General features: G+C 49.9%; 1 protein-coding gene across 1 annotated transcript in view; it reads left to right on the top strand.

Moving 5' to 3' along the window:
• SURF2 (surfeit 2) overlaps nt 1-22,918 on the top strand; it is a 116,922-nt gene that overhangs the window by 62,719 nt on the left and 31,285 nt on the right. Inside the window, exons 2-3 of the mRNA XM_063938460.1 lie at nt 1,950-2,104; nt 2,815-2,918. Of these exons, the coding sequence (XP_063794530.1) occupies nt 1,950-2,104; nt 2,815-2,918 (259 nt within the window). The remainder of the gene's footprint in view (nt 1-1,949; nt 2,105-2,814; nt 2,919-22,918) is intronic.

The following is a 22,918-nucleotide window of genomic DNA, read 5'->3' on the forward strand; positions in this document are numbered from 1 at the left end:
GCACATCCATCCTCCCTTTGTGCCTTCCACGGCACCTTGGGATCTCGTTGTGGTGCTGCATTTCCTCCAGTCGGACTGGTTTGAGCCGTTACAGGAGGTGGACGTAAAATATCTTATATGGCAGACCGTCACACTGTTGGCCTTGGCTTCAGCAAGATGTGTGTCGGAGCTGGGGGCTTTGTCTCACAGGAGCCCCTACTTAATTTTCCATGAGGACAGAGCTGAACTCAGAACTCGTCAGCAATTTCTTCCTAAGGTGGAACCAACCAACCAACCTATTGGGGTTCCGGTTGTCACGGACACCTCTGCTACTTCAAAGTCTTTGGATGTCGTGAGGGCTTTGAAGGTGTATGTGAAGAGAACAGCTCGTCACAGAAAGACGGACTCGCTATTTGTTCTTTATCATCCCAATAAGCAGGGGCGTTTCTACAGAGGAGGGGACCCGTGTGCACCTCCGGGTGGGCCCCCTCCTCTGTACGGCGCTGTAGACACCGGCATTGTGCCGGAGTCTACTGCGCATGCGCAGGTCTCCGGAAACATGGCGCCCGCCATGATCCGGAGACCAATTTGGCTACCGCGCATGCGCGGCAGCGATTTCCGCCGCGATTGCAGGTCCCGGCGCTGGACTCTGGAAAGGTAAGTGTTAAAATGGGTGCGGCGTGGGCCCCCCCTGGACCCAGGGGCCCGTGTGCACCGCACTTATTATAGAAACGCCAATGCCAATAAGATTGGGTGTCCTGCTTCAAAGCAGACAATTGCACGCTGGATCAAACTTACTATCCAGCATGCTTATTCCACGCCAAGTTTACCATGTCCAAAATCTATACAGGCCCACTCTACTAGGTCGGTGGGTTCTTCCTGGGCGGCTGCTTGGTCGGGTTCGAACACGTTTGCTAAGTTCTACAAGTTCGATACTTTGGCCTCTGAGGACCTTCAGTTTGGTCAATCGGTTCTGCAGGAACCTCGGCACTCTCCCACCCGGTTTGGGAGCTTTGGTACATCCCCATGGTACTAAATGGACCCCAGTATCCTCTACGGACTACGAGAAAAGGATTTACCGGTAGGTAATTAAAATTCTATTTTTATATAACCGTTTCTTAATGGACCAGTTTAAAAGGAAAAAAAAAATGTAAAAGCGTGTGATGCCCGGGACTTTATGTTCACTTTCTGGAGAATCGCCCTTCTATTCTTTTTGATATTTTTCATGTTTTATTTCTTTTCTGTTAGGTGATTGTTTTACTTTTGTAAGTATAGTCTTTAAACGTGATGTGTTTCCATGACTCACCAGTGTGCACATAGTATCTGCACTTTAATAGATTGTATTAAGGACACATTAGTACCCTTGGACACTATACTAACTGTTTGTGTCAAGTGTATTCTGTTCTGCTTACCATCACTTGTGACAATCGGTGGACTGAATCCGTTCGTTATACTTATGTTTATTGTATATCTGTACTTCTGGTCTATAGGTTGTCGGTCATTCAATTGACACTTTTATTTTTGAAATCAATAAAGAAACTGTTAGGAAAGTTTTGCATCAAGATGTTAATATGACACAAATTTGTGCTGAGATGGTTCCAGGCTCCTCGCTGCCGAGGAGAAGTCACATCTGTGCTGTAGGGAACCCGTTCTGCATCAGGTGCTGAGGTAAAGAAGGAAACGGCGGATCTGCTGATGGAGCCACAGCATGGCTCTGACCAATGGAAAGGAAGAATGCAGCGCTGTGTGGGTACATTGAAGGGGAGCAGTGTTACAATGTACTTAATATAATTAACGTAAATGATAGCATCTTGTTATTTAATAGCCATTCCTGGTAATTTGGGACATGGATAGTAATGACTGGTTATTTGTTTATCATTGATGCTACATGAAAGGCGCGGTGCACTGGGATTGGGAGAACGGGGGTGTGATATGTAGAATATTGACCATGTGATTATTTGCCTGTCTAGGTCCGTTTTGCCTTAACAGGGCATGAACTTCCATGTCGGCTCCGTGACTTGCAGAGCTTCACAGAAGGAAAGAAATATAAACAGCTATCAAAAATGTCTACATCCTTCGATTACAGCACGTTTGAGCCGCATATTGTCCCCAGCACTAAGAACGAGTACGTTTATAGCAGATAAAGTCACGTGCATATATTCAGCATCAGATATAAAGGTGCAAATGTGCTGAACAGCAATTAATCCGTTTTCTGCAATATTTTACATGAAATTGAATCCTTCTTGGTATTTCCTTAAAAAACATGCTGCTTTACATAGAAAAATAGAATAGACTATACCTGCGCATTACATTTCCCCCCCAAGCCTTGTGACGCACAGAAGACAAATAGGTCATTGTGTCATTGACACAGTGGGGTCAATCCAGTTAACTGAAGGGGCGAGCTGCCGTTGCAAATGCTCGAGTAACACCCTTTGGGGCTGCAAACAAAGATAGAAATGCCCTAAGGGTCTGCGGACAGAAGTCTGAGTCTGGCAGTACCGTAAGTGCGGCGTACCACCATACTTACACCACGAATAAACTGGCGGTTAATTGGATGGACCCAGTATGTCCTAAATCCGTTTAGATATTGTTTATACATACTGAACTTTGCAGTTTGGAACAAATGCATGAATAATATGAAATGACAAATTAACAGCTGGTAATAGAGGCCGGAGGGTGATGCGTACGGTGTAACACATGAGGTTGGGGCCGTCTCTTTCAGCTGCTGGACTTGCAGTGAGATAAAAGGCTTAGTAATCTAGTTGCACTGATGGGTTTGGCGGAAGACGTGTTTGTTATCAGCTTTTATAAATATAAATCTATCTTTCTTTTCAGACAACAGCTGTTTTGCAAGCTGACACTTCGTCATATCAACAGACTCCCAGAGCACGTTCAGAGACATGTACAGGGAAAGCGATACCTAAAAGCTCTGAGCAAATGTAAGTCATTGCTATGTGCTATGTGCAATATAAATGCATCTGTTAGATGAGTGGGACTCACCAAAGTCTGTCCTAATAGGTAATGTTGGGAATCGGGGTGGGGCCTAGTGACATGATGTAATTAAGCACCTCCTTCTCCGTGCAAACCATTTCAGGAAGTTTTAATAGCCAGGGTATGCGGGAGGAACATCAGTGTTTGTGTGTGAAAGAAGGGAGTCCCCTCTTTTAAATGATGTCACCCCTGAGAAGTTATTTTATGGTGATCTTGTGCTGTCGAAATTCTTATTAAACCCAAGCATCTGGAAATATCTCCCCCACCCTGGCTTCAGTAAACTTGGGGCAGTCTCTTCTGACAGAGGGAGTCCCCTATTTCACATAATGTGCTCCCTTGCACCATTTCTTCTTCTTACTTTTGTGTTTCTCTTTGTAAGACTGCAGTGGTGGATTGAAATATTTCTAGTTAATTCCATGTTTTATATGTTACATAGAGATTTTAACCAAATATCCATTCCGCCATCTGAGTTATATATTTCACCTTAGAGGTTACTGTCTGGTGATCACATGTGAGAGATCTGGCACCGTCTCCCCCATTCTGCCCCCTCCTGTCACACAGTGTGCCCCCTTAGAGGTTACTGTCTGGTGATCACATGTGATAGATCTGGCACCGTCTCCCCCATTCTGCCCTCTACATACTCAGAAGCCCCCTCCTGTCACACAGTGTGCCCCCTTAGAGGTTACTGTCTGGTGATCACGTGATAGATCTGGCACCGTCTCCCCCATTCTGCCCTCTACATACTCAGAAGCCCCCTCCTGTCACACAGTGTGCCCCCTTAGTGGTTACTGTCTGGTGATCACATGTGATAGATTTGACACCGTCTCCCCCATTCTGCCCCCTCCTGTCACACAGTGTGCCCCCTTAGAGGTTACTGTCTGGTGATCACATGTGATAGATCTGGCACCGTCTCCCCCATTCTGCCCCCTCCTGTCACACAGTGTGCCCCCTTAGAGGTTACTGTCTGGTGATCACATGTGATAGATCTGGCACCGTCTCCCCCATTCTGCCCTCTACATACTCAGAAGCCCCCTCCTGTCACACAGTGTGCCCCCTTAGAGGTTACTGTCTGGTGATCACGTGATAGATCTGGCACCGTCTCCCCCATTCTGCCCTCTACATACTCAGAAGCCCCCTCCTGTCACACAGTGTGCCCCCTTAGTGGTTACTGTCTGGTGATCACATGTGATAGATTTGACACCGTCTCCCCCATTCTGCCCCCTCCTGTCACACAGTGTGCCCCCTTAGAGGTTACTGTCTGGTGATCACATGTGATAGATCTGGCACCGTCTCCCCCATTCTGCCCCCTCCTGTCACACAGTGTGCCCCCTTAGAGGTTACTGTCTGGTGATCACATGTGATAGATCTGGCACCGTCTCCCCCATTCTGCCCTCTACATACTCAGAAGCCCCCTCCTGTCACACAGTGTGCCCCCTTAGAGGTTACTGTCTGGTGATCACATGTGATAGATCTGGCACCGTCTCCCCCATTCTGCCCCCTCCTGTCACACCTTGTGCCCCCTTAGAGGTTACTGTCTGGTGATCACATGTGATGGATCTGGCACCGTCTCCCCCATTCTGCCCCCTCCTGTCACACAGTGTGCCCCCTTAGAGGTTACTGTCTGGTGATCACATGTGATGGATCTGGCACCGTCTGCCCCATTCTGCCCTCTACATACTCAGAAGCCCCCTCCTGTCACACAGTGTGCCCCCTTAGAGGTTACTGTCTGGTGATCACATGTGATGGATCTGGCACCGTCTCCCCCATTCTGCCCTATACATACTCAGAAGCCCCCTCCTGTCACACAGTGTGCCCCCTTAGAGGTTACTGTCTGGTGATCACATGTGATAGATCTGGCACCGTCTCCCCCATTCTGCCCCCTCCTGTCACACAGTGTGCCCCCTTAGAGGTTACTGTCTGGTGATCACATGTGATAGATCTGGCACCGTCTCCCCCATTCTGCCCGCTACATACTCAGAAGCCCCCTCCTGTCACACAGTGTGCCCCCTTAGAGGTTACTGTCTGGTGATCACGTGATAGATCTGGCACCGTCTTCCCCCATTCTGCCCCCTCCTGTCACACAGTGTGCCCCCTTAGAGGTTACTGTCTGGTGATCACGTGATAGATCTGGCACCGTCTCCCCCATTCTGCCCCCTCCTGTCACACAGTGTGCCCCCTTAGAGGTTACTGTCTAGTGATCACATGTGATAGATCTGGCACCGTCTCCCCCATTCTGCCCCCTCCTGTCACACAGTGTGCCCCCTTAGTAGTTATCTTGTGACCACCAGCGGACAGTGCGGGGGGAGTACGTCCGGATCTCCCCCCGTCCTGGCATCCATAAGAACGAGTGGTCCCGTTTGTTCTGGTTCTGATTATTTTTCAGAATCTGGGCTGATTGTAATGACATGCGGGATGCCGGCTGAACTCAGACTTTTATTAAAGGGGCAATCGCTTACAAGGGGCATAGTTTTGCCTTGTAAGTGATTGCCCCTTTAAAAAAAAAGTCTGAGTTCGTCCGGCATCCCGCATGGCTGCTGAACTCTGGGTCATTACATCCGGCTTATGTCTTGTTGGGCGACCATATTATGGTTACACGTGTTGTGGCTGATACAGAGTTGTTGCGGACACGTACTGAGATAGAAGACCCACTCGGCCCATCTAGTCTGACCCTTCTTTTACCTTTTAGTGACATCAACCCTATTTCTCTGACGTCCTAGTGGATGCTGGGTACTCCGTAAGGACCATGGGGAATAGACGGGCTCCGCAGGAGACTGGGCACTCTTAAAAGAAAGATTAGGTACTATATCTGGTGTGCACTGGCTCCTCCCTCTATGCCCCTCCTCCAGACCTCAGTTAGAATCTGTGCCCGGCCAGAGCTGGATGCACTCTAGGGGCTCTCCTGAGCTTCCTAGAAAGAAAGTATTTGTTAGGTTTTTTATTTTCAGTGAGATCTGCTGGCAACAGACTCACTGCTACGTGGGACTGAGGGGAGAGAAGCAAACCTACCTGCTTGCAGCTAGCTTGGGCTTCTTAGGCTACTGGACACCATTAGCTCCAGAGGGATCGAACACAGGCCCAGTCCTCGGTCGTCCGGTCCCGGAGCCGCGCCGCCGTCCCCCTTGCAGAGCCAGAAGAACCGAAGAGAAGTGGTCTTCATTAAGGTAGCGCACAGCACTACAGCTGTGCGCCATTGCTCCCTCTGCACACCACACACTCCAATCACTGATGGGTGCAGGGCGCTGGGGGGGGGGGGGGGGGGGGCGCCCTGGGCAGCAATTAGAGAACCTTACATGGCTAAATAGCACATAATACAGCTAATAAACTGTATATGTACATAATCCCCCGCCATAAAGCATATAAAAAAGCGGGAGAAGTCCGCCGAGAAAGGGGCGGGACTATCTTCCTCAGCACACCGGCGCCATTTCTCTTCACAACTCCGCTGGAAGGCAGCTCCCCAGGCTCTCCCCTGCAGTTTCCAGGCTTCAAGGGTAAAAAAGAGAGGGGGGCACTAAATTTAGGCGCAAACTGTGTATAATAAGCTGCTATAGGGAAAAATCACTCACTTTAGTGTAAATCCCTGGTTATATAGCGCTCTGGTGTGTGCTGGCATACTCTCTCTCTGTCTCCCCAAAGGACTTTGTGGGGTCCTGTCCTCAGAGCATTCCCTGTGTGTGTGTGTGGTGTGTCGGTACGGCTGTGTCGACATGTTTGATGAGGAGGGTTACGTGGAGGCGGAGCAAGAGCCGATAAGTGTGATGTCGCCCCCTACGGGGCCGACACCGGAGTGGATGGATATGTGGAAGGTTTTAACCGACAGTGTCAACTCCATACATAAAAGGTTGGATGACGTGACAGCCTTGGGACAGCCGGCATCTCAGCCCGCGCCTGCCCAGGCGTCTCAGAGGCCATCAGGGGCCCAAAAACGCCCGCTACCTCAGATGGCAGACACAGATGTCGACACGGAGTCTGACTCCAGTGTCGACGAGGATGAGACAAATGTACAGTCCACAAGGGCCATCCGATGCATGATTACGGCAATGAAAAATGTATTGAACATTTCTGACACTGACCCCGTTACCGTTAAAAAGGGTATTATGTTTGGGGAGAAAAAGCTTCCAGTGACTTTTCCCCCAGCTAAGGAGTTAAATGAATTGTGTGAAGAAGCGTGGTGTTCCCCTGATAAAAAACTTGTAATTCCTAAGAAGTTACTGATGGCGTACCCTTTCCCGCCAACGGATAGGGTACGTTGGGAAACATCCCCTAGGGTGGACAAAGCGCTCACACGCTTATCAAAAAAGGTGGCACTGCCGTCTCAGGATACGGCCGCCTTAAAGGATCCTGCGGATAGAAAGCAGGAAGCTATCCTGAAGTCTGTATATACACACTCAGGTACTATACTGAGACCTGCTATTGCGTCAGCATGGATGTGTAGTGCTGCAGCAGCTTGGTCCGACACCTTGTCAGATAACATTGATACACTCGACAGGGATACTATTTTGCTAACCATAGACTATATAAAGGACGTAGTCTTATATATGAGAGATGCACAGAGGGATATTTGCCGACTGGCATCGGGAATTAATGCAATGTCCATTTCTGCCAGGAGAGTATTATGGACTCGGCAGTGGACAGGTGATACTGATTCTAAAAGGCACATGGAGGTTTTGCCTTATAAGGGTGAGGAACTGTTTGGGGATGGTCTCTCGGACCTGGTATCCACAGCAACAGCGGGAAAATCAACTTTTCTACCCCACGTTCCCTCACAACCAAAGAAAGCACCGTATTATCAGGTACAGTCCTTTCGGCCTCAGAAAGGCAAGCGTGTCAGAGGTGCTTCCTTTCTGCCCAGAGGCAGGGGTAGAGAAAAGAAGCTGCATCAGACAGCCAGTTCCCAGGAACAAAAGTCCTCCCCCGCTTCCTCTAAGTCCACCGCATGACGCTGGGGCTCCACAGGCGGAGCCCGGTGCGGTGGGGGCCCGTCTCCGGAATATCAGCAACCAGTGGGTTCGCTCACAGGTGGATCCCTGGGCCCTACAAGTGGTATCTCAGGGATACATGTTGGAGTTCGAGGCGACTCCCCCTCGCCGTTACCTCAAATCAGCTTTGCCAACTGCTCCCAGGGAAAGGGAGGTAGTGCTGGCGGCTAATCACAAGCTGTACCTTCAGCACGTGATAATCAAGGTTCCCCTCCTTCAACGGGGACGGGGTTACTATTCCACAATGTTTGTGGTACCGAAACCGGACGGTTCGGTAAGACCCATTCTAAATTTAAAATCTTTGAACACTTATCTGAGGAAGTTCAAGTTCAAAATGGAATCGCTCAGGGCGGTTATCGCAAGCCTGGAAGAGGGGGATTTTATGGTGTCTCTGGACATCAAGGATGCATACCTGCATGTCCCCATTTACCCACCTCACCAGGAGTACCTCAGGTTTGTGGTACAGGACTGTCATTACCAATTCCAGACGTTGCCGTTCGGTCTCTCAACGGCACCAAGGGTATTTACCAAGGTAATGGCCGAAATGATGATACTCCTTCGGAGGAAGGGTGTTATAATTATCCCGTACTTGGACAATCTCCTGATAAAGGCGAGGTCCAAGGAACAGTTGTTAGCCAGCGTAGCACTAGCTCGGGAAGTGCTGCAACAACACGGCTGGATTCTGAACATACCAAAGTCGCAGCTGATTCCTGTGACACGTCTATTGTTCTTGGGCATGATCCTGGATACAGAACAAAAGAAGGTGTTTCTCCCTGCGGAGAAGGCCCAGAGAATCTCCTGAAACCAAAACAGGTGTCGGTGCATCACTGCACGCGAGTCCTGGGAAAGATGGTGGCTTCTTACGAAGCAATTCCCTTTGGCAGGTTCCATGCAAGGATCTTTCAGTGGGATCTGTTAGACAAGTGGTCCGGATCGCATCTTCAGATGCATCGGCTGATCACCCTGTCCCCGAGGGCCAGGGTGTCTCTACTGTGGTGGCTGCAGAGTGCCCATCTTCTCGAGGGCCGCAGATTCGGCATACAGGACTGGGTCCTGGTGACCACGGATGCAAGCCTCCGAGGTTGGGGGGCAGTCACTCAGGGAAGAAACTTCCAAGGACAGTGGTCAAGTCAGGAGACTTCCCTACACATAAATATTCTGGAACTAAGGGCCATTTACAACGCCCTTAATCAAGCGGAACCCCTGCTTTAAAACCTACCGGTGCTGATTCAGTCAGACAACATCACGGCAGTCGCCCATGTAAACCGCCAGGGCGGCACAAGAAGCAGGATGGCGATGGCAGAAGCCACAAGGATTCTTCGATGGGCGGAGAATCACGTACAGGCACTGTCAGCAGTGTTTATTCCGGGAGTGGACAACTGGGAAGCAGACTTCCTCAGCAGACACGATCTCCACCCGGGAGAGTGGGGACTTCATCCAGAAGTCTTCACACTGATTGTAAATCGTTGGGAACGGCCACAGGTGGACATGATGGCGTCGCGCCTCAACAAAAAGCTAAAAAGATATTGCGCCAGGTCAAGGGACCCTCAGGCAATAGCTGTAGACGCACTAGTGACACCGTGGGTGTACCAGTCGGTTTATGTGTTCCCTCCTCTTCCTCTCATACCCAAAGTACTGAGGATAGTAAGAAGGAGAGGAGTAAGAACAAAACTGATCGTTCCGGATTGGCCAAGAAGAACTTGGTACCCAGAACTACAAGAAATGATCTCAGAGGACCCATGGCCTCTGCCTCTAAGACAGGACCTGTTACAACAGGGGCCCTGTCTGTTCCAAGACTTACCGCGGCTGCGTTTGACGGCATGGCGGTTGAACGCCGGATCCTAACGGAAAAAGGCATTCCAGATGAAGTAATTCCTACGCTGATAAAATCTAGGAAAGTTGTGACAGCAAAACATTATCACCGCATATGGCGTAAATATGTTGCTTGGTGTGAGGCCAGGAAGGCCCCTACAGAGGAATTTCAGCTGGGTCGATTTCTGCACTTCCTCCAGTCAGGAGTGACTATGGGCCTCAAATTGGGATCCATAAAAGTCCAGATTTCGGCCCTGTCTATTTTCTTTCAAAAAAAACTGGCTTCACTGCCTGAAGTTCAGACATTTGTCAAGGGAGTGCTGCATATTCAGCCCCCTTTTGTGCCTCCAGTGGCACCTTGGGATCTCAACGTTGTGTTGGATTTCCTTAAATCACATTGGTTTGAGCCACTTAAAACCGTGGAGTTGAAGTATCTCACCTGGAAGGTGGTCATGCTGTTGGCCTTGGCTTCGGCTAGGCGTGTGTCAGAATTGGCGGCTTTATCGTGTAAAAGCCCATATCTGATTTTCCGTATGGACAGGGCGGAATTGAGGACTCGTCCCCAATTTCTCCCAAAGGTGGTATCAGCGTTTCATTTGAACCAACCTATTGTGGTGCCTGCGGCTACTAGGGACTTGGAGGATTCCAAGTTGCTGGACGTAGTCCGGGCCCTGAAAATCTATGTTTCCAGGACGGCTAGAGTCAGAAAAACTGACTCGCTATTTATCCTACATGCACCCAACAAGCTGGGTGCTCCTGCTTCAAAGCAGACTATTGCTCGCTGGATCTGTAGCACGATTCAGCTTGTGCATTCTGCGGCTGGACTGCCGCATCCTAAATCAGTAAAAGCCCATTCCACAAGGAAGGGGGCTCTTCTTGGGCGGCTGCCCGAGGGGTCTAGGCTTTACAACTTTGCCGAGCTGCTACTTGGTCAGGTTCAAACACTTTTGCAAAATTCTACAAGTTTGATACCCTGGCTGAGGAGGACCTTGAGTTTGCTCATTCGGTGCTGCAGAGTCATCCGCACTCTCCCGCCTGTTTGGGAGCTTTGGTATAATCCCCATGGTCCTTACGGAGTACCCAGCATCCACTAGGACGTCAGAGAAAATAAGAATTTACTCACCGGTAATTCTATTTCTCGTAGTCCGTAGTGGATGCTGGGAGCCCGTCCCAAGTGCGGACTTTCTGCAATACTTGTATATAGTTATTGCTTAACTAAAGGGTTATTGTTATGAGCCATCTGTTACTGAGGCTCAGTTGTTATTCATACTGTTAACTGGGTATAGTTATCACAAGTTGTACGGTGTGATTGGTGTGGCTGGTATGAGTCTTACCCTGGATTCCAAATCCTTTCCTAGTAATGTCAGCTCTTCCGGGCACAGTTTCCTTAACTGCGGTCTGGAGGAGGGGCATAGAGGGAGGAGCCAGTGCACACCAGATAGTACTGAATCTTTCTTTAGAGTGCCCAGTCTCCTGCGGAGCCCGTCTATACCCCATGGTCCTTACGGAGTACCCAGCATCCACTACGGACTACGAGAAATAGATTTACCGGTGAGTAAAGTCTTATTTAAACATGTATTCCTGCAATTGTGCACAGAGCACTACATATGACATGTTAAGACACATCATTAAACATATTTTTTAACAGTCTGCGCCCAGCGCTGTAAGTACATTTAACAGTGACGCCAAGCGCCTATTGTCCGCAACATGGCGCCGGGCACTAGGGGTTAACCCCTTCAGTGCTGCAGCGCCCATTGTCCACGTGGGCTGGGGGTCTCTCCGGCCACACCCCTGATATATGTGACAATCTCTCTCATGTCCTCCTGTCCTATTACATCTCTCCCTGTGAGGAATGTCTCCTCCTGTACCGTGGTGATACCCCTGATATATGTGACAGTCTCTCTCATGTCCTCGTGGTCTAATACTTCTCTCCCTGTGAGGAATGTCTCCCCCTGTACCGTGGTGATACCCCTGATATATGTGACAGTCTCTATCATGTCCTCGTGTCCTGTTACTTCTCTCCCTGTGAGGAATGTCTCCTCCTGTACCGTGGTGATACCCCTGATATATGTGACAGTCTCTATCATGTCCTCGTGTCCTATTACTTCTCTCCCTGTGAGGAATGTCTCCTCCTGTACCGTGGTGATACCCCTGATATATGTGACAGTCTCTCTCATGTCCTCCTGTCCTATTACTTCTCTCCCTGTGAGGAATGTATCCTCCCTGTACCGTGGTGATACCCCTGATATATGTGACAGTCTCTATCATGTCCTCGTGTCCTATTACTTCTCTCCCTGTGAGGAATGTCTCCCTCTGTACCGTGGTGATACCCCTGATATATGTGACAGTCTCTATCATGTCCTCGTGTCCTATTACTTCTCTCCCTGTGAGGAATGTCTCCCCCTGTACCGTGGTGATACCCCTGATATATGTGACAGTCTCTATCATGTCCTCGTGTCCTATTACTTCTCTCCCTGTGAGGAATGTCTCCCCCTGTACCGTGGTGATACCCCTGATATATGTGACAGTCTCTCTCATGTCCTCGTGTCCTATTACTTCTCTCCCTGTGAGGAATGTCTCCCCCTGTACCGTGGTGATACCCCTGATATATGTGACAGTCTCTATCATGTCCTCGTGGTCTAATACTTCTCTCCCTGTGAGGAATGTCTCCTCCTGTACCGTGGTGATACCCCTGATATATGTGACAGTCTCTATCATGTCCTCGTGTCCTATTACTTCTCTCCCTGTGAGGAATGTCTCCTCCTGTACCGTGGTGATACCCCTGATATATGTGACAGTCTCTCTCATGTCCTTGTGTTCTATTACTACTCTCCCTGTGAGGAATGTCTCCTCCTGTACCGTGGTGATACCCCTGATATATGTGACAGTCTCTCTCATGTCCTCGTGGTCTAATACTTCTCTCCCTGTGAGGAATGTCTCCCCCTGTACCGTGGTGATACCCCTGATATATGTGACAGTCTCTCTCATGTCCTCGTGTCCTATTACTTCTCTCCCTGTGAGGAATGTCTCCTCCTGTACCGTGGTGATACCCCTGATATATGTGACAGTCTCTATCATGTCCTCGTGTCCTATTACTTCTCTCCCTGTGAGGAATGTCTCCCCCTGTACCGTGGTGATACCCCTGATATATGTGACAGTCTCTATCATCTCCTCGTGTCCTATTACTTCTCTCCCTGTGAGGAATGTCTTCTCCTGTACCGTGGTGATACCCCTGATATATGTGACAGTCTCTCTCATGTCCTCGTGTCCTATTACTTCTCTCCCTGTGAGGAATGTCTCCCCCTGTACCGTGGTGATACCCCTGATATATGTGACAGTCTCTCTCATGTCCTCGTGTCCTATTACTTCTCTACCTGTGAGGAATGTCTCCCCCTGTACCGTGGTGATACCCCTGATATATGTGACAGTCTCTCTCATGTCCTCGTGTCCTATTACTTCTCTCCCTGTGAGGAATGTCTCCGCCCTGTACCGTGGTGATACCCCTGATATATGTGACAGTCTCTCTCATGTCCTCGTGTCCTATTACTTCTCTCCCTGTGAGGAATGTCTCCCTCCTGTACCGTGGTGATACCCCTGATATATGTGACAGTCTCTCTCATGTCCTCGTGGTCTAATACTTCTCTCCCTGTGAGGAATGTCTCCTCCTGTACCGTGGTGATACCCCTGATATATGTGACAGTCTCTCTCATGTCCTCGTGTCCTATTACTTCTCTCCCTGTGAGGAATGTCTCCTCCTGTACCGTGGTGATACCCCTGATATATGTGACAGTCTCTCTCATGTCCTTGTGGTCTAATACTTCTCTCCCTGTGAGGAATGTCTCCTCCTGTACCGTGGTGATACCCCTGATATATGTGACAGTCTCTATCATGTCCTCGTGTCCTATTACTTCTCTCCCTGTGAGGAATGTCTCCTCCTGTACCGTGGTGATACCCCTGATATATGTGACAGTCTCTCTCATGTCCTCCTGTCCTATTACTTCTCTCCCTGTGAGGAATGTATCCTCCCTGTACCGTGGTGATACCCCTGATATATGTGACAGTCTCTCTCATTTCCTTGTGGTCTAATACTTCTCTCCCTGTGAGGAATGTCTCCTCCTGTACCGTGGTGATACCCCTGATATATGTGACAGTCTCTCTCATGTCCTCGTGTCCTATTACTTCTCTCCCTGTGAGGAATGTCTCCCCCTGTACCATGATGATACCCCTGATATATGTTACGGTCTCTCTCATGTCCTCGTGTCCTATTACTTCTCTACCTGTGAGGAATGTCTCCCCCTGTACCGTGGTGATACCCCTGATATATGTGACAGTCTCTCTCATGTCCTCGTGTCCTATTACTTCTCTCCCTGTGAGGAATGTCTCCCCCTGTACCGTGGTGATACCCCTGATATATGTGACAGTCTCTCTCATGTCCTCGTGTCCTATTACTTCTCTCCCTGTGAGGAATGTCTCCCCCTGTACCGTGGTGATACCCCTGATATATGTGACAGTCTCTCTCATGTCCTCGTGTCCTATTACTTCTCTCCCTGTGAGGAATGTCTCCCTCCTGTACCGTGGTGATACCCCTGATATATGTGACAGTCTCTCTCATGTCCTTGTGGTCTAATACTTCTCTCCCTGTGAGGAATGTCTCCTCCTGTACCGTGGTGATACCCCTGATATATGTGACAGTCTCTCTCATGTCCTCGTGTCCTATTACTTCTCTCCCTGTGAGGAATGTCTCCTCCTGTACCGTGGTGATACCCCTGATATATGTGACAGTCTCTATCATGTCCTCGTGTCCTATTACTTCTCTCCCTCTGAGGAATGTCTCCTCCTGTACCGTGGTGATACCCCTGATATATGTGACAGTCTCTATCATGTCCTCGTGTCCTATTACTTCTCTCCCTGTGAGGAATGTCTCCCCCTGTACCGTGGTGATACCCCTGATATATGTGACAGTCTCTCTCATGTCCTCGTGGTCTAATACTTCTCTCCCTGTGAGGAATGTCTCCCCCTGTACCGTGGTGATACCCCTGATATATGTGACAGTCTCTATCATGTCCTCGTGTCCTATTACTTCTCTCCCTGTGAGGAATGTCTCCCCCTGTACCGTGGTGATACCCCTGATATATGTGACAGTCTCTCTCATGTCCTCGTGGTCTAATACTTCTCTCCCTGTGAGGAATGTCTCCTCCTGTACCGTGGTGATACCCCTGATATATGTGACAGTCTCTCATGTCCTTGTGTCCTGTTACTTCTCTCCCTGTGAGGAATGTCTCCTCCTGTACTGTGGTGATACCTCTGATATATGTGACAGTCTCTCTCATGTCCTCGTGGTCTAATACTTCTCTCCCTGTGAGGAATGTCTCCCCCTGTACCGTGGTGATACCCCTGATATATGTGACAGTCTCTATCATGTCCTCGTGTCCTGTTACTTCTCTCCCTGTGAGGAATGTCTCCCCCTGTACCGTGGTGATACCCCTGATATATGTGACAGTCTCTATCATGTCCTCGTGTCCTGTTACTTCTCTCCCTGTGAGGAATGTCTCCTCCTGTACCGTGGTGATACCCCTGATATATGTGACAGTCTCTATCATGTCCTCGTGTCCTATTACTTCTCTCCCTGTGAGGAATGTCTCCTCCTGTACCGTGGTGATACCCCTGATATATGTGACAGTCTCTATCATGTCCTCGTGTCCTATTACTTCTCTCCCTGTGAGGAATGTCTCCCCCTGTACCGTGGTGATACCCCTGATATATGTGACAGTCTCTATCATGTCCTCGTGTCCTATTACTTCTCTCCCTGTGAGGAATGTCTCCCCCTGTACCGTGGTGATACCCCTGATATATGTGACAGTCTCTCTCATGTCCTCGTGTCCTATTACTTCTCTCCCTGTGAGGAATGTCTCCCCCTGTACCGTGGTGATACCCCTGATATATGTGACAGTCTCTATCATGTCCTCGTGTCCTATTACTTCTCTCCCTGTGAGGAATGTCTCCCCCTGTACCGTGGTGATACCCCTTATATATGTGACAGTCTCTCTCATGTCCTCGTGTCCTATTACTTCTCTCCCTTTGAGGAATGTCTCCTCGTGTACCATGGTGATACCCCTGATATATGTGACAGTCTCTATCATGTCCTCGTGTTCTATTACTACTCTCCCTGTGAGGAATGTCTCCTCCTGTACCGTGGTGATACCCCTGATATATGTGACAGTCTCTCTCATGTCTTCGTGTCCTATTACTTCTCTCCCTGTGAGGAATGTCTCCCCCCTGTACCGTGGTGATACCCCTGATATATGTGACAGTCTCTCTCATGTCCTCGTGGTCTAATACTTCTCTCCCTGTGAGGAATGTCTCCCCCTGTACCGTGGTGATACCCCTGATATATGTGACAGTCTCTCTCATGTCCTCGTGTCCTATTACTTCTCTCCCTGTGAGGAATGTCTCCTCCAGTACCGTGGTGATACCCCTGATATATGTGACAGTCTCTATCATGTCCTCGTGTCCTGTTACTTCTCTCCCTGTGAGGAATGTCTCCTCCTGTACCGTGGTGATACCCCTGATATATGTGACAGTCTCTATCATGTCCTCGTGTCCTATTACTTCTCTCCCTGTGAGGAATGTCTCCTCCTGTACCGTGGTGATACCCCTGATATATGTGACAGTCTCTCTCATGTCCTCGTGTCCTATTACTTCTCTCCCTGTGAGGAATGTCTCCCCCTGTACCGTGGTGATACCCCTGATATATGTGACAGTCTCTCTCATGTCCTCGTGTCCTATTACTTCTCTCCCTGTGAGGAATGTCTCCCCCTGTACCGTGGTGATACCCCTGATATATGTGACAGTCTCTCTCATGTCCTCGTGTCCTATTACTTCTCTCCCTGTGAGGAATGTCTCCCTCCTGTACCGTGGTGATACCCCTGATATATGTGACAGTCTCTCTCATGTCCTCGTGGTCTAATACTTCTCTCCCTGTGAGGAATGTCTCCTCCTGTACCGTGGTGATACCCCTGATATATGTGACAGTCTCTCTCATGTCCTCGTGTCCTATTACTTCTCTCCCTGTGAGGAATGTCTCCTCCTGTACCGTGGTGATACCCCTGATATATGTGACAGTCTCTCTCATGTCCTTGTGGTCTAATACTTCTCTCCCTGTGAGGAATGTCTCCTCCTGTACCGTGGTGATACCCCTGATATATGTGACAGTCTCTCTCATGTCCTCGTGGTCTAATACTTCTCTCCCTGTGAGGAATGTCTCCTCCTGTACCGTGGTGATACCCCTGATATATGTGACAGTCTCTCTCATGTCCTCGTGTCCTATTACTTCTCTCCCTGTGAGGAATGTCTCCCTCCTGTACCGTGGTGATACCCCTGATATATGTGACAGTCTCTCTCATGTCTTCGTGGTCTAATACTTCTCTCCCTGTGAGGAATGTCTCCTCCTGTACCGTGGTGATACCCCTGATATATGTGACAGTCTCTATCATGTCCTTGTGTCCTAATACTTCTCTCCCTGTGAGTAATGTCTCCCCCCTGTACCGTGGTGATACCCCTGATATATGTGACAGTCTCTATCATGTCCTCACGTCCTATTACTTCTCTCCCTGTGAGGAATGTCTCCCCCTGTACCGTGGTGATACCCCTGATATATGGGACAGTCTCTCTCATGTCCTCGTGTCCTATTACTTCTCTCCCTGTGAGAAATGTCTCCCCCTGTACCATGATGATACCCCTGATATATGTTACAGTCTCTCTCATGTCCTCGTGTCCTATTACTTCTCTACCTGTGAGGAATGTCTCCCCCTGTACCGTGGTGATACCCCTGATATATGTGACAGTCTCTCTCATGTCCTCGTGTCCTATTACTTCTCTCCCTGTGAGGAATGTCTCCCTCCTGTACCGTGGTGATACCCCTGATATATGTGACAGTCTCTCTCATGTCCTCGTGGTCTAATACTTCTCTCCCTGTGAGGAATGTCTCCTCCTGTACCGTGGTGATACCCCTGATATATGTGACAGTCTCTCTCATGTCCTCGTGTCCTATTACTTCTCTCCCTGTGAGGAATGTCTCCTCCTGTACCGTGGTGATACCCCTGATATATGTGACAGTCTCTCTCATGTCCTTGTGGTCTAATACTTCTCTCCCTGTGAGGAATGTCTCCCCCTGTACCGTGGTGATACCCCTGATATATGTGACAGTCTCTCTCATGTCCTCGTCAGTGATCGCGCAGAGCGAAAATATTTGTGGGTCCCAGGGACCCCTCACTTGAAAAAATTGGGGTCCTATTCCACTATTTCTGGGTCCCGTCACATATTATGGGGGCATGAGGGCAGAAAACAGATGGGACAGTGCTGGGCGACAAGGAGAGTTTTAGGGGCAAGTAGTGCTGGGGGTAGGGGCTGATACCAGTTGGGGCAGTGCAGCGGCGAGGGGTTAGGGGCAGGCAATAAAGGGGGTTGTGATGGAGGTAGGGAGGGGGTAAAGGTAGATAGCAGTCGGGCCAGTACTCAGTGCAAGAGGAGGTTAGGGGCAAAATGTGCTGGGGGTAAGGGTAGAAAGCAGTTTGGGCAGTACTCGTGGGTAAGGAGGTGATTAACAGGGGATATGGCCACTGAGGAATGACCAGGTGCTGCGTTACACCCTGTGAGTCAGAGTCCTGTGTGCAACTCATCCAGTACCATTCCTCAGGACTCTGACTCACAGCATGTCCTGCAGGACCCAGTCTGTTGTCCTCTAATTATTGTAGAGCTATAAATAAATGATAATAATGCAATGGCCAGCATGCCGACAGTAAAAGGCTTTCTCTATTCTAACATCCAGAATTACCTAAGGTACTATCTATAGAAAAACCCCACAAAGTACTGTAGGTGTGATGCGGTGAAGATGTCGGAATCCCGACACCCGTTAGAATTTGGAGGCTGGAACTCTACAGGGGCAGGAGACCAACGCTGGAATCCTGACCTTAATCACAGCCTGTGGGTTAGGTTTAGGAAAAGGAAGGGGGGATTAGGGTCAGGCAGTAAAGGGGGAGGTTAGGCTGTGGGAACAGATTGTTAGCGTGAGGGGGTAGGGAGCAGGGGGAAATACTCATCCCTGTTGGGATTTTATACATCGAGATAGTGGCATTTGTAGCATGAATGCCGGGATCCCATGTGCTGGCATTACAGACTAATTGCCTGAGAGAGCCACAGGTTGCCTCCTGCTGTACAGGACAGAGAGGAAGAGAACAGAGCAGCATTGAAAAGGGACCAGGGACAGCTGTATGCATGTATGTGTGCCCCGTGGTCACATGAATGGGTGACAGTGTCGCCATACCCCCTGTTACCAGGCCCTTCTGTTCACGTTGCAGTGGTGAGATAGACACACTACACCGCGCTACAGAATCGGTTGATGCTAAATTCAAGTGGCCTAAGAGACCTTTTACGTCAGGGAGAGGAGCCACGACACAAGGGGGAGGAGCTAGGCCAGCGGGATAGTTCCTCTACTATCCACGCCACCAACTATTACCTTTAGTAATCAGGTGGCGAGCGAAGCAAGCCCGCAAGGGTACTTTTCGGGTACCCTGTTCAGCCGTAGCTCCTCCCCCTGGTGATGTCTCCTCCCCTAGTGACATCAGAAGATCCCTTCTCCCACTCTGATTTAGAACCAAACCTACAGAATCCGCACAGCGCACCACAAATACCGCTCCCCGCCTGCTGTCAGCTACTGCAGGGTCAACTAACGGTTGGTTCTAAATCTGAGTGGGAGAAGAGACCTTCTGATGTCACTAGGGGAGGAGACACATCACCAGGGGGAGGAGCTACGGCTGAACAGGGTACCCGAAATGTACCCTCGCAGGCTCTGTGGCGAGCGATTGTTGGTGGCGTGGATAGTAGAGGAACTATCCCGGTGTGCTAGCTCCTCCCCCTTGTGTCGTGGCTCCTCCCCTGACGTAAAAGGTCCCTTAGGCCACTTGCATCTAGCATTTACTGTCAACCAACGGCCTGGACCAATCCAGGTTCCCACCCTGATATGATACACACATGATCACGCAGCCTGTATATGGCAGAGGCAGATACATACAGCACAGTGTTTGCCAATATCTGCTCATGCGGACCTGCGTGCAGCTCTGAACCAGCCAGCTGCCCATGCTGATGCCAGTCAGCGCCCAGCCAGAATCAGACCACCCAACTGCCAGGGCCCGTACTCACCAGTGCACGTCTTCCAGGACGTAGACCACGCGGTGCAGCCGCTACACTCTCCCCCACGGTGTGCACAGCAGCATGTCATTACGCCTGCTGGACTCAGCCCCGCCGGCAGCCGGAGCAGTGGAATGGTCTCAGGAGCTGGGCACATCCCCGCACACACGCTCATCACCCCGGCCACAGCAACCCGGAGCAGTAGACGGCGGGTGGAGCGCAGGGCTGGACCAGAATGAGGAGCGTGTGTGCGGGGATGTGCTATTGGTTTCACACACACGGGCCCGCCCCCTCATCTTCGTTACAATAAGGACGGATGGGGCATGTTGCCGGCGGTGCGTGACAGGGAGGACGGCTACTGAGGAATAAGCAGGTCCTGCAGGACGCGCTGTGAGTCCTGTGCACGCCTCAGCCAATAGCATTTCAGTATTGGTTGAGGCGCACACAGGACTCTGCATCATAGCGCGTCCTGCAGGACCCGCTCATATTTAAAAAGTGAGTCCCTCTTCTTCTGTAGCGCGTAAAAACGCGCTATAACGCGTATTTTGCGATCACTGCTCGTGTCCTATTACTTCTCTCCCTGTGAGGAATGTCTCCTCCTGTACCGTGGTGATACCCCTGATATATGTGACAGTCTCTCTCATGTCCTTGTGGTCTAATACTTCTCTCCCTGTGAGGAATGTCTCCTCCTGTACCGTGGTGATACCCCTGATATATGTGACAGTCTCTCTCATGTCCTTGTGTCCTGTTACTTCTCTCCCTGTGAGGAATGTCTCCTCCTGTACTGTGGTGATACCTCTGATATATGTGACAGTCTCTCTCATGTCCTCGTGTCCTATTACTTCTCTCCCTGTGAGGAATGTCTCCCCCTGTACCGTGGTGATAACCCCTGATATATGTGACAGTCTCTATCATGTCCTCGTGTCCTATTACTTCTCTCCCTGTGAGGAATGTCTCCCCCTGTACCGTGGTGATACCCCTGATATATGTGACAGTCTCTATCATGTCCTCGTGTTCTATTACTACTCTCCCTGTGAGGAACGTCTCCTCCTGTACCGTGGTGATACCCCTGATATATGTGACAGTCTCTATCATGTCCTCGTGGTCTAATACTTCTCTCCCTGTGAGGAATGTCTCCTCCTGTACCGTGGTGATACCCCTGATATATGTGACAGTCTCTCTCATGTCCTCGTGTCCTATTACTTCTCTCCCTGTGAGGAATGTCTCCCCCTGTACCGTGGTGATACCCCTGATATGTGACAGTCTCTCTCATGTCCTCGTGTCCTATTACTTCTCTCCCTGTGAGGAATGTCTCCTCCTGTACCGTGGTAATACCCCTGATATATGTGACAGTCTCTCTCATGTCCTCGTGGTCTATTACTTCTCTCCCTGTGAGGAATGTCTCCTCCTGTACCGTGGTGATACCCCTGATATGTGACAGTCTCTCTCATGTCCTCGTGTTCTTTTACTTCTCTCCCTGTGAGGAATGTCTCCCCCTGTACCGTGGGGATACCCCTGATATATGTGACAGTCACTATCATGTCCCCCCTTTCCCTTCTCTGCTCCACACCATACATATTAAGATATTTTAGTATTTTTGTGTATGTTGTGTGATGGAGGCCAAGCACCATTTTAGTTGCCCTTTGTACAGCCTCTAATGTATTTGCAGCTATATTTTAGGCATATATGGCCAAATACTAATAATTTGATGTTAAAAAATTGTCAAAATGTACATAATATAAATGATTAAGGTGTATATGTAATGTATACATGAACTACAACGTGCGTTGATACTGCTTCCCCCCCCCCCCCCCCCCCCCCCTCTTGTATGACAGCGGTGGTGAATCACTGCTGTCTGTATTGGTGCTGCTATCTAAAAGATAGCACGTCGATATGTGGAGGGCAATGTATGAACGGTCTGATTCCTGTAGGGGGTGTTGGGTCTCTCAGACAGATGCTGACTCCTGTATGGAATGCTGGCTCTCTCAAGACTGACACCGATTCCTGTGGTGCTTGGGTGGGGAACCTTTTTTTCTACCGAGGGCTATTTGGATATTTATAAAAATCCTTCGGGGCCATACAAAAATTATCAACTTAAAAATGTCAGGAGTGAGCTCCTACCTCTGGCTGCTGCTGAGGGGAAGAAGCCGGGCGCCCGCTAGTAACAAAATCTCAGCGGGCGCCCGGCATCTACCTTGGTTAGGTGAGCCTGGGAGGGTCGGATCAAGTGTCTTTGCGGGCCTGAGGTTCCCCACCCCTGCTGTAGGGGGTGCTGGCTCTCAGACTGATGCTGACTTCTGTAGAGGGTGCTGGGTCTATCAGACTGACACTGACTCCTGTAGTACAGGCCTGGCCAACCTGTGGCTCTCCAGCTGTTGTAAAACTACACGTCCCAGCATGCCCTGCCACAGTTTTGCCATTAGCGAATGCTAAAACTGTGGCAGAGCATGCTGAGACATGTAGTTTCATAGCAGCTGGAGAGCCACAGGTTGGTCAGGCTTGCTGTAGGAGGTGCTGGGTCTCTCAGACTTATGCGGATTCCTGTAGGGGGTGCTGGCTCTCTGACTGATGCTGACTCCTGTAGGGGGTGTTGGGTCTCTCAGACTGATGCAGATTCCTGTAGGTTGTGCTTGGTCTCAGACTGATGCTGACTCCTGTAGTGGGTGCTGGCTCTCTCAAGCTGATGCTGATTCCTGTAGGGGGTGCTGTCTTTCTGACACGGATTACTGTGGGGGGTGCTGGCTCTCTCAGACTGACGCTGACTCCTGTAGGAGGTGCTGGCTCTCTCAGACGGATGCTAATTCCTGTAGGGGGTGCTGGCTCTCTCAGACTGATGCTGATTCCTGTAGGAGGTGCTGTCTCTCTCAGACTGATGCTGACTCCTGTATGGGGTGCTGTCTCTCTGACTGACGCTGACTCCTGTAGGGGGTGCTGGCTCTTTCAGACTGACGCTGATTCCTGTAGGGGGTACTGGC

Source organism: Pseudophryne corroboree, chromosome 8 (genome assembly GCF_028390025.1).
Source record: "Pseudophryne corroboree isolate aPseCor3 chromosome 8, aPseCor3.hap2, whole genome shotgun sequence".
Lineage (NCBI taxonomy): Eukaryota > Metazoa > Chordata > Amphibia > Anura > Myobatrachidae > Pseudophryne > Pseudophryne corroboree.